Source organism: Borostomias antarcticus, assembly GCF_949987555.1.
Source record: "Borostomias antarcticus genome assembly, chromosome: 1".
Lineage (NCBI taxonomy): Eukaryota > Metazoa > Chordata > Actinopteri > Stomiiformes > Stomiidae > Borostomias > Borostomias antarcticus.
Window position 1 is genome coordinate 20,397,863 of NC_140234.1, and position 15,374 is coordinate 20,413,236.

Sequence of the window (15,374 nt, forward strand, 5' to 3'; positions counted from 1 at the left end):
CCGGAGAGGGCTACACTGTCCCTGACTGGCTCTGACCTGAGGGGGCGGAGTCTCACCCCCACGCCACTATCCACGCCACGGCCCCACAACTCAGCCCCTGAGTGGGCTAGAGACACATGGTCTTCACCGGTGCGGGCGGATAGGTGGCCCGGAGAGGGGTACACTGTCCTCGACCAGCTCTGACCTGAGGGGGCGGAGTCTCACCACCACGCCACGGGCCCCACAACTCAGCCCCTGATTGGGCTAGAGACACATGGTCTTCACCGGTGCGGGCGGGTATGTGGCCCGGAGAGGGGTACACTGTCCTCGACCAGATCTGACCTGAGGGGGCGGAGTCTCACCACCATGCCACTGTCCACGCCACAGACCCCACAACTCAGCCCCTGAGTGGGCTAGAGACGCACGGTCTTCGCCGGTGGGTGCATGGAGATTGCCTGGTCCGTAGTATTTCTAGCAGTAGCTGTTACATACAGCTGCAGCAGCTAGCCCACCTCACATTTTCTCCAGGAAATGTACTTTCTAGTTTATGCTTAGCTGTTTGGCGCTGTATGTGACTTACTTCACAACAGAGACAAATAAATGCAAGTTATAGTTTTTCAACTGAGGCTTACGGGGCAAACAATACACTTGTTTCGTTTATGTGTTAGTTACCTGGCTGGTTAGCTGTCATCACTCGGGCACTCTGGATGGGGAAAGGGCAGTTGAGGAGTAGCGCGCCTCCGTTTGTGTCCGCTTTTCGCGTTTACCGTTGACAAAGGAAGAGAGGGAGGGGAGGGGCACGGGTGTGCCGCGGGCATGTGTGTGTGTGTGTGTGTTTGTGTGTGTGTGTGCGGGGGGGGGGGGGGGGGGGGGCTGGCAAAATGACAATGCATTTTGGGGCATTATTATTACACGCTTTTAATCGAGAATCGATCGATGTCACCATGGGCCACATACAGTAGGCCTACACTGTTAAAGAAAAGAAAAAAAGTAACTTTCAAAAGGGCACTTGCCTTGTCCAGAGGGCAAAGGGCAGGTGCTCTAGCACCACCTCGTGTCTATCTGTGCACGTCCCTGGGCATCGGTGTGCTTATCGGTGTCATATTTATTCAGTTTGAGTAATTTACGATCGAGCTAGCTAACCACCTTTAGCTCAATTGGCTCAGTTGCTGGTTAGTGATGAGAGGGAGAGTCCCAGCCCAGTTGATAACCCTCTGTTGCGGGTTGGGGGAATGCAACGGTCGGCTGGGATCCTGCCTCTCATAGCTAACCACCAACTGGTCAGTGGACTGTACCAGGCAGCCTACGTTATATCTGAATCAAATAACGTTATCATACAAGCTTGGGAACTAGCTGGCTAGCATAATTTAAGCATAACAAACCAACGGCTAACTCCCCCAAAAGAACCCCTCCACTGCACAAGCTTCTCACCATCCCCAATAATAATAATGAACACAAGCTACTGAGTGCAACGTTAGCCCTGCTAACGGAGATAATTAATTTGGAGGGGAGTGTTGCAGCTGGTGCTAAACGAGGCAAATGAAGAACATTTTGTGGATTATTATCACTCCACAGTTTGGATTATACAGAAAGGTGGGGATCGAGCCTGCTGGATGACCAACTCCAATGCCTGGCTAGCTCAATATTGTTGTAAACTTAACATGAATCGTATGCGAGCCAGAGCCCGTCACTTTAACTGGATGACTCGAGTAGCATGCTACATTTATCTCGCATACTAAACATGTTTTTGTGGAGTAGTATGTACTAAATAGCATGTAGCAGGCGAGTTGCAGTATGTACTAGTATGTAGCTTCTTTAGCCAGATTTAAAATTAAGTTTTGTTTCATTAGATTAGATTTCCCAAAATAATATGGCCCATCAAATCTGTCACAGATGTTTTTCCACTTGTTGGCCAACTGATTCACATCAGCATTCATTACCTCAGCAATTTCCCTCCATGAATTCAAAGACACGTTTCTTTTTTTTACTGTATAGTATTTTGAGTCTGCATCATACAGGTGCTGGTACTTGCGAACCTGCTCCGCTAGCATCTCCTCGAACTGAACCATTTTGCTGGGCTTGCTTGTTTACAAGAAAACGGACGTTTTCTGGATGTGCGCGACGCGTCTCTGTGGCCTCTCTGCAGCCTCTGCAAACGACGCAGACGGCCTCTGCATCTGTGCGCTGTCCGTTTACGCAGAAGTATAAAACAGGCTTAACATGGGCCAGTTTAGAACCCATTAAATTTTGATGTGCACAGAGCCACGAAATACACTCAGGGGCAGAGGTCTGTTTTCTCTGAGCACCATTTTAAAAATTATGTTCTCAACATCTTTAGATACAATAAGTAGGCCTACACATTGTTTTGTAGACACTGCTCTAGATACCCCAGACTTCTGATAAAGAACAGGCAATGGAAGATACAGTACCATTCTAGATGTATTCAGCAGTTGTGATAGTATCCATGTTTATAGATAGAGACTACTGTGGCTACCCTGTTATGGTAGGACACTGTATTAACCAGCATCCACAGGATTCAAGCTTTGGGTGAACGGTGACTGAACCCCGAGATTCAAGCTTTGGGTGAACGGTGAATGAACCCACGGGATTCAAGCTTTGGGTGAACGGTGAATGAACCCATCTGGTTGTCCATGAGATCTTTCTAGTACTTCAGTTATTGTGAAGCATTCAGCAGTTGTTCCCACAGCCTTAATTGAGAAGGCTTTGTTCAGGGGGAAGTTGTGAGGGTCTGCTCTGCAGCCTAATGGAGTTCCGGGAGGCATGGCAGCTAATTTATGACAACATTAAGAGTCAAGAGATAGGTAATGGAGGTAATTGCATCTGACGCCATTACGAACAGACAGAATGCTACATAGAAAGCAGCAGGGCTGAGTGTAGTCTGTGAGGGAGAGAGGCTGCAGGGGGAATCTCTCTCCAGTCACACTGTTCTGAGGCTCAGATACAACTGTTTGTTGTATCATCCTCCCATAAAGGCCTGCTGATTCCAGGCGTACAGTTTTTATGTTAACAGGAGGAGGTCAATGAATAGCACTGCCTAACGGGTCATCAGGCACTGCAATACTATATGCTGACTAGGGGTTGTACTACAAATATGACACAGGATGAAAACTAAACAAGCCCCCCCCCCATTTCTCCTTTTTCCAGGGTATTCAAGAAAGCGAGTCCCAATGGAAAGGTGAGTTGTTCTCTGGCTGGCCTGTACTGTGTGTACAGTAGGCTATATGCCACACAAGCCCTGTCTGATGAGATGCATTAGCCTTGCAGCCTGGCAGGAGACTGTGGGCAGAATATGAAAGAGCTGCCTGCCTGTGACTCAGCTCCAGCATGGTCAGCTCAATCTGGAGCAGAGCGATCTCTCCTCCGGGGGCCACTGGGGTCCCTGCGGTCAAACACTGAGCACATGTCTATCCAGGGAAACTGGGCACAGACAGAGAAACATGAATAATCTGTCATAAACCGTCAGAGAAAAGTCCTTGTGGTAATCAGCATAATCAGTGTGCAGAACAGAAAACTGAATACTGAGAAGTCTTTATTTGCTTTACCTTCTCTTCCTTCCCCTTTTCTGTTTGGTCAGTATAGATTGAATATTAATTTTGTGATTTTTGATCTCTTTTTACCAGGAAGTCTTTTACCAACTGCACTATGTTTCTCCTTAGCTCACAGTATATCTGGGGAAGAGGGACTTTGTGGACCATGTAGACCTTGTTGAGCCTGTGGGTAAGACAGCATTGACCATGACCTTTCGACTGCAAACAACTTCTTCAGTAATCTGTCTACTCTTCACTGTGCACTGGGCCGTAGTATGATATTGCTTACCATAGTTAAACCAAATGTGTTGTGTTGTTCGTTTCCCAATATAAAATCCCTCTCTCATCTCTCACCCTCTCCAGATGGTGTGGTTTTGATAGATCCAGAGTACCTGAAGGAGAGAAAAGGTGATGAAATGTATAACTCGAACTGAAGCACTAATCCTGTTAATCTTGAATTAAAGGTGCAGTGTGTGACCTTTGGTGAGGTTACAGATTGCAACCAACTGAATACAATTACATGGGGCAATATGGCTACATCCCTATGTAGATATAAAGGGCTCATTCTATGGTAAAAATAATGATTCTTATTTTCATTGGATTATACACTTATTAAAACATACTTTTCAGAATCATATTTCATTGCCAGGTAGGTTTTTACATATGTACTAGGAATTTGTTCTGATCAGTTGGTGCATAACACTGATGGATAGACAACAATAGACAGGATGCAAGGACTAGACAGAACAGTACAAAGACAAGGCAGTGCAAAATATATAGTAAATGGCAAATACAAAGTGGTGTGCAATGTGTGTATATACAGTATATGTGCAATGTGTTAATGTGCGATATGTTCCAGCACACATTCAACCTCTCTCTGAGGCTGAAGAGGTCACATCTGTGGAAGACCTCCTGCTTTGTGCCGGTGCCCCAAAAAGCACGCCGCAGTGTTCTCAATGACTACAGGCCAGTGGCAATGACATCACATGTCATGAAGGGAGACTGGTTCTGCACCGCCGTAGGCCCATGGTGAGGGACTTCCTGGACCCACTGCAGTTTGCGTACCAGGCCCGAATCTGCATAGATGATGCCTTCATCTACCTGCTCCACATAGCTTATGCACACTGGGAGAGGCCAGGAAGCACAGTGAGAGTACATTCAACACCATCCTGCCCCTCTGGTTAGCAGAAAAGCTCCCAGCCATGCAGGTAGACCACAAGATGGTGGCCTGGATCACGGACTACCTCACTGGTGGGCCACATTATGACTGACTGCAGGGCTGCCTGTCTCAGGTGGTGATAAGCAATACTAGAACCGTCCTGTCACCTTTCCCTCTACAACTGTGGAGCGTGCCATCTCCAGAAGTTCTCAGATGACTCCTCTATTGTGGGCTGCATCAGTGAATATGCAGAAGAGGAGTACAGGGATGTGGTCGGGAGATTCGTCAGATGGTCTGAGGAGAACCAGCTACAACTCAACATCAGTAAAACCGAGGAGCTGGTGGTGGACCTCAGAAGGAACAAGAGGCCCCCAACCCCTATTACCATCCAGGGGGAGGAAATTGAGATGGTGGACTCATACAAGTTCCTGGGAGTGCACCTGAACAACAAACTGGACTGGATGGACAACACTGAGGCCCTCTATAGGAAAGAACAGAGCAGACGGTTCTTCCTTAGGAGGCTTAGACCCTTTGAGCAGGCTTACGTGGATGTTCTACCAGTCTGTGGTAGCCAGCACACTGTTCTTTGCCGTGGCCTGCTGAGGAGGCAACATTAGGTCTAGGGAGACAAACAAACTGAACAAGCTGGTTAGGAAGGCCAGCTCTGTCATGGGGCAACAACTGGACAGCCTAGAGACTGTGGTGGAGAGGAGGATGAGGGACAAACTGAAGTCCTTCCTGGACAACCCCTTTCATCCCCTCTATGATGAGCTGTGGCAGATGGGGGGCACCTTTAGCCACAGCCTCATCCCACCTTGGTGCAAAACAGAACGGTTCAGGCACTCCTTTGTGCCAGCGGCCATCAGACTCTATAACAGTGCCTGAGTGTTGTGGATGTGTGTGTATGTGTGTGTGTGTGTGTGTGTGTATATATGTATTTGTATTTATGTATCCTATATTTATGCATACTCTATTTACAGCATACAGTGTATTTCCTGTAATTTAATTTAATCTATTATGTATAATATTTATTCTGCTGTATTTTTTTTCCTACTGCTGCTGTACCTTTCCACTGCTGAAACCCCCAAATTCCCCTATGGGAGTTATTATTAAAGTATCTATCTAATATTATATTCCATTTTTGCCAAGTGTACATGAAATTCTGCCACAAAATTCTACACAATGTACCTTTAATGAATAGTGCTTAGTATTTGACTGCACACAATATTTGGAAAAAAAGATTTTTCTATAATTATAAGGGAAGAAGCCTTTAGCCTAATATCTTTCAAAAGTTGAATTCCCGTTGTCCTCTGTCCTCAGTGTTTGTAACTCTGACATGCGCCTTCCGTTATGGCCGTGAGGACTTGGATGTCCTGGGCTTAACGTTTCGGAAGGATCTCTTTGTGGCAAACATCCAGGCCTTCCCACCTGTGCCTGAAGATAAGAAGAGTCTAACTCGTCTCCAGGAGCGACTGATAAAGAAGCTTGGAGAGCATGCTTACCCTTTCACCTTTGAGGTCATTTTTCTGACCATTCATCACAGTGCTAATTAACATTTCTTAAGGACTTGTGTACATGTAATACATTTTGAAATTGTTTCTGAAGAATTTCTTTTTCTCTTTTAACAGATTCCACTCAATCTTCCCTGCTCAGTCACCCTGCAGCCAGGACCAGAGGACACAGGAAAGGTCTGTTTGGAACATCAAGGGTTAATTTCAGCAGACCCACTCAACCAACGATCCAACATTCAACCAAATCTAAATTAAAATCACTACTCTTCTATTCTATTAATTTTGTCTTTAAGGCCTGCGGAGTTGACTTTGAAGTAAAAGCTTTCTGCGCAGAGAATGTTGAAGAAAAAATCCACAAAAGGTAAAGTTTTTTAAAACAGTTTTAAGTGTGTGTGTGGGGGGTGTTGGGCTTAGACAACTGTGAAGTCTGGGGTAAAAATCAGTAAACACACCATTAAGCCCGTGATATTTTGTGGCGCGTTAATTTTGCGTACATGCACAGTCAACCGCAGCCGACGCTCCAAAGGAACACAGGTGGACACGTACACATAGTTAAAAGCAACAATACCACTAGCTTTAGACCATCGTACTGATTATAAAGGCTAGCATACAGTATGTTCAGTAAGTACCAATAACTGTATGTCTTTATTTATACTGTATACATACTGTACATACTCTTAATGTGATTGATCAGCCCAGCGCTATTATATACATATGTATATTAAATGGAACCATGACATCCAGTTGGTAAATATTTGAAGTCAAACAGCAATCTATTTACAGTAGTATGCTTTAAATCTATCTTTCAGTCTATTGTGAAATTTGTGTGAAAACGGTGGCACATTGCCGATTGCTCCCTGACATCTCCTTGCAAACTGTTCAGGAACTCGGTGCGTCTGGTGATCAGGAAGGTTCAGTATGCGCCAGAGAAGCCTGGCCCTCAGCCCATGGCAGAGACCACCAGGCAGTTCCTCATGTCTGACAAGCCCCTGCATCTGGAGACCTCACTGGATAAAGAGGTGACAGAGCACAACCTGACATCCACAGCATTTAGGAACTTATATTATTCATGGATATTGAATGTTAACATTGTGAATGAGAATGATATTTCAATTGCCTCTGTAGGTTTTGAGTTTATTTTTGTAACTTTCAGATCTACTACCACGGGGAGCCAATCAGTGTTAATGTACATGTCACAAACAACACAAATAAGACGGTGAAAAAGATGAAGATTTCAGGTGCAGTACTGCAACTTCATAGTCTAATCCCAAGTGTATTTCCAAAGAGAAGGTATTAAGTATTGTTATATCTATTTACAGTGCGTCAGTATGCGGATATTTGCCTGTTCAACACAGCACAGTACAAGTGCCCTGTCGCAACAGAGGAGTCAGAGTATGTTAATTTACCTCAATCATTCAACTGACAGCAACAAATTGCTTATGCGATATTACAGCTGAATATAATCATACCTTATAGGGATTCTGTGGATTTTGATAAACTACCACTATACTCATGACCTTAAGAGAAGATATGGGGTCTGCTTTTACCAACTTTTAGTCATGTGGATTCAGAGCACAGCAATGCAGCACACTATCGCAACATTGATGTTACTTCTCAGTGCTGTAGTAAACATAATATCAACTATTCTTTTTTTCAGTGACATTGTGGCTCCAAGTGCAACATTTTGTAAAGTTTTCACCCTTACCCCCTTCCTTGCCAACAACCGGGAGAAACGTGGTCTGGCATTGGATGGAAAATTGAAGCACGAAGACACAAACTTGGCGTCAAGTACATTGTGAGTGCAGTGTATTACAATATTGAATAACTATGATATTGGACTATGACAACACAGCTGTCTAATCTGGTACTTGTACGTCAGTCTTAATGTAAAAGTTTCAGAGATATTAATTATTTCGTAACCCTTCTTTTTACAGTCCCCTAATTACTATATGTATTTATCTGGTAAAGTATATGATAAATATATGGCAATTTGTACTTTATTATCGGGTAATTACCACTGGTACAGTATTAAATAGGTAAATACAGAGCAACTTTAGCTGCAGGTATATTACTAAGTATTTACCTGGTAAATATATAGTAAATAGTAGTATATTATTTGGTAATTACCACTGGTAGATAAATACAGAGGAACTACAGCTGAAATACTAAGAAAAACCTCTCCTATTACCCATCAACTCAACTAAGCACCTGTAGTTGTGACTGGTTTAGGTTGGTAGGGAAAGGAGAATAAGAGCCTGATAATACCATGGAAACAAAATGGCTTCCTTTTACAGTAAGATTACTTACCAAGTAAATTGTCATGTTTTACTTGGTAACTGCAGAATACTGTACTGTATATACTGTATGGCAAGTTTGTGTTGATTGCTTGGAGAGGAGAATCATCTATTACAAGGTACATGGTAAGAGCCTGGTAATACCATTGAAGCAAAAAAGTCTTCCTTCAGTAAATTAAAATACACAACATATATTTTCAGTAACAGTATAGTTAAAATAACAGTATAGTTTCAGTGTTCTGACAATTTACTTCTGATAGATTTACTTCTGTGTAAATTGTCATCTTTTACTTAGTAACAATGCAGAATATATATGGTACAAGTTTGTGCAGATTGCTTGGAAAGGGATGATCAGTGTGACTGATTTGAACTCATCTGCGTTGTGTATTTTTATTGTCCAGGGGTGGATTTGAACCTGGGTCTCCCGTGACGCAGCCAGACATTATTTATACTAGTGGAGTGAGTTTAGTAATAATTGCGTACTTCCTAGAAAATTAGACGGACAAATCTTAGAAACACCTCCTCTATTATGCATCAATGCACTGTAGTTATCCAAGGTTTATGTAGGTAACAGCCCAAGTTTAATTGCGTACTATTATTAGTACAGTGCAGGACAGTGCAAAATACAAATATAGTGCAACATTAGCAGTGCATTTGGCCTACAAAAGAGTGCAGTACTCAGTATAGTTCTGAAATTGCAGGGGGCAGGGGAGAGAGTCAGAGGGGAGCCTTGTTGATAGGGCTGATGGCAGAGGGGAAAAAGCTGTTCCTGTGTCGAACAGTTTTAGTCTTTGACGACCGCAGCCTCCTGCCAGAGGGGAGCGGTGGGAACAGGCCATAGCTCGGGTAGGATGGGTCGGCCATGATCTTCCTGGCCCGTCTCAGCTAGCCTGGTATGACCATCCCGTTCTCGCGAGCTCACATTCTGTTTCACTAACGCAGAAAGGTCTGGCCTTCGCCTCCTCCAGAGCGCTTATGCCAGAATCCAGACCATACCGGGCCAATCAGGGACTGCGTTTTAACTGCTGTCCCGCCCCACAGTGGAAAGCAGCCCCTGATTGGTTCGTGTCCCTGCTGCTCGCTAAACAAACATGGCGGCTCTAGAAGCAACAAGTGGTAACGTTAACGTTAGAAGAATAAACGCAGCTATAAGTGCAGTTATTGCAGAAATAGACTTAATCACAACACTTAAAAAATAACAAGACTATGCACTAGCGGAGTTTGTCGGTGGAAAATACGTTTTTGCCATTCTTTTGACTGGATTTGGCAAAAGTGTGCTGAACGCTGATTGGCTGAAGGTATTTGTCTGTCAAGGCAAGTACCCCCGCCCACGTAATCGCTCTCTATGGGGCGAAGGCCAGACCAATATTGCGGAGCGAAGCAGTGAGCTCGCTAGATTGGGATGGTCATACCAGGCTACGTCTCAGCGCCCTGTAGTCGTGCAGGGCCTGGAGGGAGGGCAGGGCACAGCCGATCACCCTTTTCCGCTGAGCGTATCACCCGCTGCAAATTAGTCTTGTCCTTGACTGTAGTGGCGGGGAACCAGCTGTGGTTCCTCTCTATTTCCATACTTATTACCAGTGGTAATTACCCAATAATATACTAAAATACCATATATTTACCAGGTAAATACTTATACTTCAAAATGTTTTGAAATATAAGTTGATAAACAAATATACCAGGGGGCAGTCCAGAAAGCAGATTTAGTAAAAACTCTGAGGTTGCTTACCCTGAGATTCAATTCAATCAACTTTTTGCATCAGAATATTGTGTAGATCAAGCAAGACTAGTCTTTTTATAAACTACTTAATTAACTAGATCTCACACACAAAACAAAGACTAGAGAAATGAAGACAAGTTAAATTGACTTTACTTGAATAATTAGGTTCTTACATTTAATACTACTACTAAAATTAAGTAGTTTATACCAAGACTAGTCTTGCTTGATCTACATAATAATATTGATGCAAAAATATTGCCTTAATTTTAAAAGTAGGTCAAGCACAATATTTTCATCAGTGTAGGGACTGTAAAAGGAAGGGTTACCAATTATTTTGCGTCTGTTTTCTGAGCAGGTTACGGGAGGGGGCCAACAAGGAGATCCTTGGCATCATTGTGTCATACAAAGTCAAAGTGAAGCTGGTCGTGTCTCGAGGCGGGTATGCACCAACTATTCATCTGGGTTTTTGTGTGATACATGAATGTACAATGATAATGTCTCATATTACTCATTTCGCTTTGCTTGCGATCTTAGCAATACATTATGCACTTGATTTTAAATGTGGGTAGTTATTTTTTAAATAATGTTTTTATTAGTATGAAGTATTTGTATGAAACGGTAATAATTGTTAAGTGGAAATTGACAATGTTTAATTGATTTCAGACTCTTAGGGGATTTTGCCTCCAGGTAACCTCTGATATTTCTGTAATTGCATTTTACACATTCGATTGACTCATACGATTGAAAACAAACCCTAGTAATTGAATGATTTCCTTTCTTAATTGATTCTTTTATGTGGTTTATATGATCCTCACCTACATGTAGTTTTATTCTCTTTTTCAGCGATGTCTCTGTGGAGCTCCCCTTCACATTGATGCATCCTAAACCAATTGAAGATTCAATCTACAGAGATGGTATTATCAATGCTACATATGTTTCCCAACTCTACGTTTGAAAACAATATTCCAACTAACAATACTGCCAAAAAAATGTAATTCCAGTCAAAAGTGGTGAACATCAATGTTTTTATACTTAATTTCCCTTTGTTCCAGCTCCAGACGAAGCACCGATAGACACAAACCTCATAGAATTTGACACAAAGTAAGCAGCAGCCTGCCTCTGGTCTTGCTGATCTACCGTAGCATGGAGGGCCTGCCTGCTGCATGGCTCCTCAATAATACATGGCTCACTTCCTGCTGTTTCATTTCCTCCCCATAACAGCCCCATCTCCGTGCATGCACATTAACAAGTAGATGAGCACAATTATGAATAATTGATTCAATGTCGTTTCATGTAATTTGCTCTTCTTCTCGCAAGCACACACCTATTATCATTTCTATCCTGATTTACGGTGCCATCAATAAACATGACAGAAAGAACGGGTAGCAGGTTTTTCCCTCTCTCAGGCTACAAAAGCATTAACGCTGATGGCTCTAATTATCATGTGCTGACATAACAGTTTTTGAGTGTATGTGCTGGCAAGTTCAAATCAGTAAATTATTGTACACATGAGGTAAAATACTGCATTCGCAACACCTGATGGAACACCGTACGATGATCGGATCAGTGTCCATTGTCGTTCGTAGGGGCAAAGACAACTGATTTCAAAGCTGAATAACTACAGTGACTGAATTCTTTCCTGCAGTGATGATGACATCATCTTTGAAGACTTTGCACGGCAGAGGCTCATTGGTGCAAAAGACGACAAAGATGAGGAGGAGGATGAGGGCACAGACTCACCCAAGTTGAATGACAGATAAAGCAGAGTTGTCTGTTTTCCTGTGTTGTATCGCTGTGGTCTTGGGAAGGTAACTGAGCCCTTTAGGTAAACCTGAGTCCGGGTGACCCTTTAAACACTCACAGTGGTGCCGTTGTTGTGTTCTTGTTCACATTTGTCTTCTCCATACAATGAGGAAGTAAAACTCTAGAAAAATGCAGCCTAGGTGGTACATTGTGAGGGTGGATGTTGAGTATGGAGCAGCTCTGAACAATTGCCTGCTGATTAAAGCAGTTGTTCTAGCATTTCATCATGGCTCAAACAAACTCCAGTGGTAGCATGCCTATAATGTCACTTTGTTATACATGTTTTTTCATTAGGAGTAAGCAAGAGTAACTTTGTATGACAATTCTATTTAATACACTGCAATTACAGTTCTGGCTATGTGTAAGGAAATGGATTTGCAATGACTAGATCTACTGACTAATTCAACCACATTACAGTAATTTGACTCTTGGGAAAAGGGATGGGCAATGCAAAACTGTAATCATGTATAGTTCTTCTATGCATTGAAAATGAATAACCATTTTCCCATAACCAAATTTTCAGAGTACAAACAATTCAGATTGTTGTTCAGAAATTATTTGTCAAAGTATTATGACAATTTGCACGGGGATAACTACAGAAACGTCCACACTGTAGAGTTGTGTTCTCATTGGGGACAAAGAGAGGAAAACTATGGCAACGTTTTACTTTGTGATGTGTAGCATTCCTGACATGTGAGGAGATGACCTCTAGTGAGATATTGTGGCTCCCACCTCCCTTGAACCTACAGCCTATCATGACTATCATGGAGCTGAGATGGAGGTGGTGCAATGAAGATCTATATCTATTCATACAAATGGATGGCCTTGTTTGCATGAAACATGACAATACTTTATATGTTTTGTGAAAAAGACGCATAATAAGCCTTTTTAGGTCAAACATTAATTTTGACTATACAGAAATTGAGACACATAAAACATTGGCCATGTACCAGTGCAGTGATTTTACAACATTTGTTTTGTGTGTGCAGGGTCCCATGCTCAGCTCTTAGCTAACTGGAGAATACTTTAAGGGACTAGATCATCATGGAGCTATCGCTGGTCTAGAGAGGCTCTAGCTGCCGTGGTTTGATTTCTGCCACAGCAATGATCAGTGATACTTTCTGAATAATACATGTTCCCTTATAAGAAAGATATATCAAATACTTAAATAATGAACTTATGACTCACCTTCTCTGTTCAAATACAAATTACCAGGCTTTTTAGTCTACATGCAGTGATTGGTACTGTATAATGAAATGCAATGCAGAGGTATTGGACATTTGGAACATGTTAATATGTACAGTATCATACTCAAAGTAGGAAAGATTCTAGTTTTGTCCAGCTCTCTGATATTTGATCATATGATGCTTATCAATGTCTATTGTTTCTTTACTGGTACAAACGTTCCTTGAACAGAAAGATCAAAAACACCTCTGAATCCTTACAGTAAAGTAGTTATAATTATTATTATTATTATTATTATTATTATTTATACGAATGATTAGAATTATATAATAGTCAACTATTTTGAAGGGTTGAAGAAAACCTGTATGTTCAACTCTATCTTTAATAAAATAATATTTGTGGCTACCTGGTATACTTTAAGTTCCTGTTTTTCTTGTAGTGTGGCAGTTGTTCAGAGTGTACGTGAGGCGGCACGTAGCTCAGGAGGTAGAGCGGCCGGCTGGGGACCGGAATGTCCCCGATTCGATCCCAGCTCCCGGAGTGTGCTGAAGTGTCCTTGAGCAAGACACTGAACCCCAAAATCTCACGTGCGGCACGGTGTCGTAGTAGGCTAGGAAATACTCTCGCCTCACACCAAGAAGGTTTCTGGGCCTTTCTGTGCAGGGTTTGCATTACCTTCCCATGTTCGCAAGGGTTTCCTCCCTAAGAACCCAATATGAAAAACATGTAGAAGAACAAAGGCTCTTCAGTCCAGTCCCTTACCAGGATTTGGACTAGCACTTGGACGTGGTCCCAGGGCGCCCCTGTCTGCCCCTGGAGGAGGACGGCTGGGATGGGTTAAATGCAAGGAAGAATTTCCACTGGCGACCGCAGATGCTTGCGTTGTGTGTGGTTGTCGGCACTCATTTTGTGTGTTTTGTGTGTTGATCACTGTGTGGCGAATAAAAGATCCTTGAGGTCCTGAATAAATAAAAAAAAGACTATGCTTTCGATCATTTGAATTCCCTCCATGATTACCACAATTGCCAAACAAAAGTAGCCAATCCTTGGTGACCAATTATGTCCAGACACACTTTGAAACACAGACTAATTAACAGAGCTTTTGCATGTTAAAATGTCTTCTGGACAGTTCTTGGTCAGGGACTGCTAATGCACTCTACGCCCATTTGTTTAGTTTGTACCCATCATATTAGTATGATGTATTAGATGATGAAGTATGTTTTCAAGAATACATTGTTCTAGATTGTTCAAATGCCAGGATATAATTAAGAACATCAGTTTAATTAAGTCATATCTTCATTGACCATTTATATACAATTATGGTTTTCTATATGCATTGATTAGTAATTATATTTACAAGTGACTGGTGCACATAATACCACTTAAATCACCATTGTTAATGAACATAATCAAAATCAACTTTAAATTGATTTAAAAAGATAATGAAGATACTGCGTGCTATTCCAGGACAGGTAACAAGCCGGAATCTGCCAGCAACCCTGAATCATGTTTCCTTCCCTCTGAAAAAGGGGGAGGAGGTTGAGATGGTAGACTCATACAAGTTCCTAGGAGTGCACCTGAACAACAAACTGGGCTGGACTGACAACACTGAGGAGGATGAAGGACAAACTGAAGTCTATCCTAGACAACCCGTCATCCACTCCATGGCGAGCTGTGGCAGATGGGGAGCACTTTCAGCCACAGGCTCATCCCACCCAGGTGCAATACGGAGTGGTTCAGACATTCCTTTATGCCAGCAGCCATCAGACTGTATAACTGCCTGAGCGTTCCGTGTGTCATGGAGGTGTGTATGTATGTATGTATGTATGTATGTATGTATGTATGTATGTATGTATGTATGTATGTATGTATGTATGTATGTATGTATGTATGTATGTATACATGTGTATTACTAGATATACCTAGACAGCCTAGATGTATGTATGTATACTATATATGTATACTCCTTGACTTATATACTTGTATAGTGAGATATATTTATATAGAATCAATGTATGCAAGTACATATATATCGTGTATATATATATGTACTCCTAGCCTAGACTTACAGTATGTACTTATATTATATATACTGTATAGTTATATATATATTTTTACAGACTGAATGTATGCAGTATCTTATTCTATTATATACTACACAGTTACTTTACATAT

General features: G+C 42.3%; 1 protein-coding gene across 1 annotated transcript in view; it reads left to right on the top strand.

Annotated features, from left to right (window-relative positions):
- Positions 1-11,971, top strand: part of arrb1 (arrestin, beta 1) — a gene marked incomplete at both ends in the record, with an annotated part of 31,848 nt that extends 19,877 nt beyond the window's left edge. The window contains 15 exons of the mRNA XM_084447887.1: positions 3,145-3,175; positions 3,657-3,717; positions 3,891-3,935; positions 6,007-6,203; positions 6,315-6,374; positions 6,491-6,558; positions 7,081-7,216; positions 7,351-7,435; positions 7,517-7,589; positions 7,855-7,992; positions 10,567-10,650; positions 10,875-10,898; positions 11,055-11,125; positions 11,264-11,312; positions 11,857-11,971. Coding sequence (XP_084304013.1) covers positions 3,145-3,175; positions 3,657-3,717; positions 3,891-3,935; positions 6,007-6,203; positions 6,315-6,374; positions 6,491-6,558; positions 7,081-7,216; positions 7,351-7,435; positions 7,517-7,589; positions 7,855-7,992; positions 10,567-10,650; positions 10,875-10,898; positions 11,055-11,125; positions 11,264-11,312; positions 11,857-11,971 — 1,237 coding nt within the window. The remainder of the gene's footprint in view (positions 1-3,144; positions 3,176-3,656; positions 3,718-3,890; positions 3,936-6,006; positions 6,204-6,314; positions 6,375-6,490; positions 6,559-7,080; positions 7,217-7,350; positions 7,436-7,516; positions 7,590-7,854; positions 7,993-10,566; positions 10,651-10,874; positions 10,899-11,054; positions 11,126-11,263; positions 11,313-11,856) is intronic.
- Positions 11,972-15,374: the final 3,403 nt, after the last annotated feature.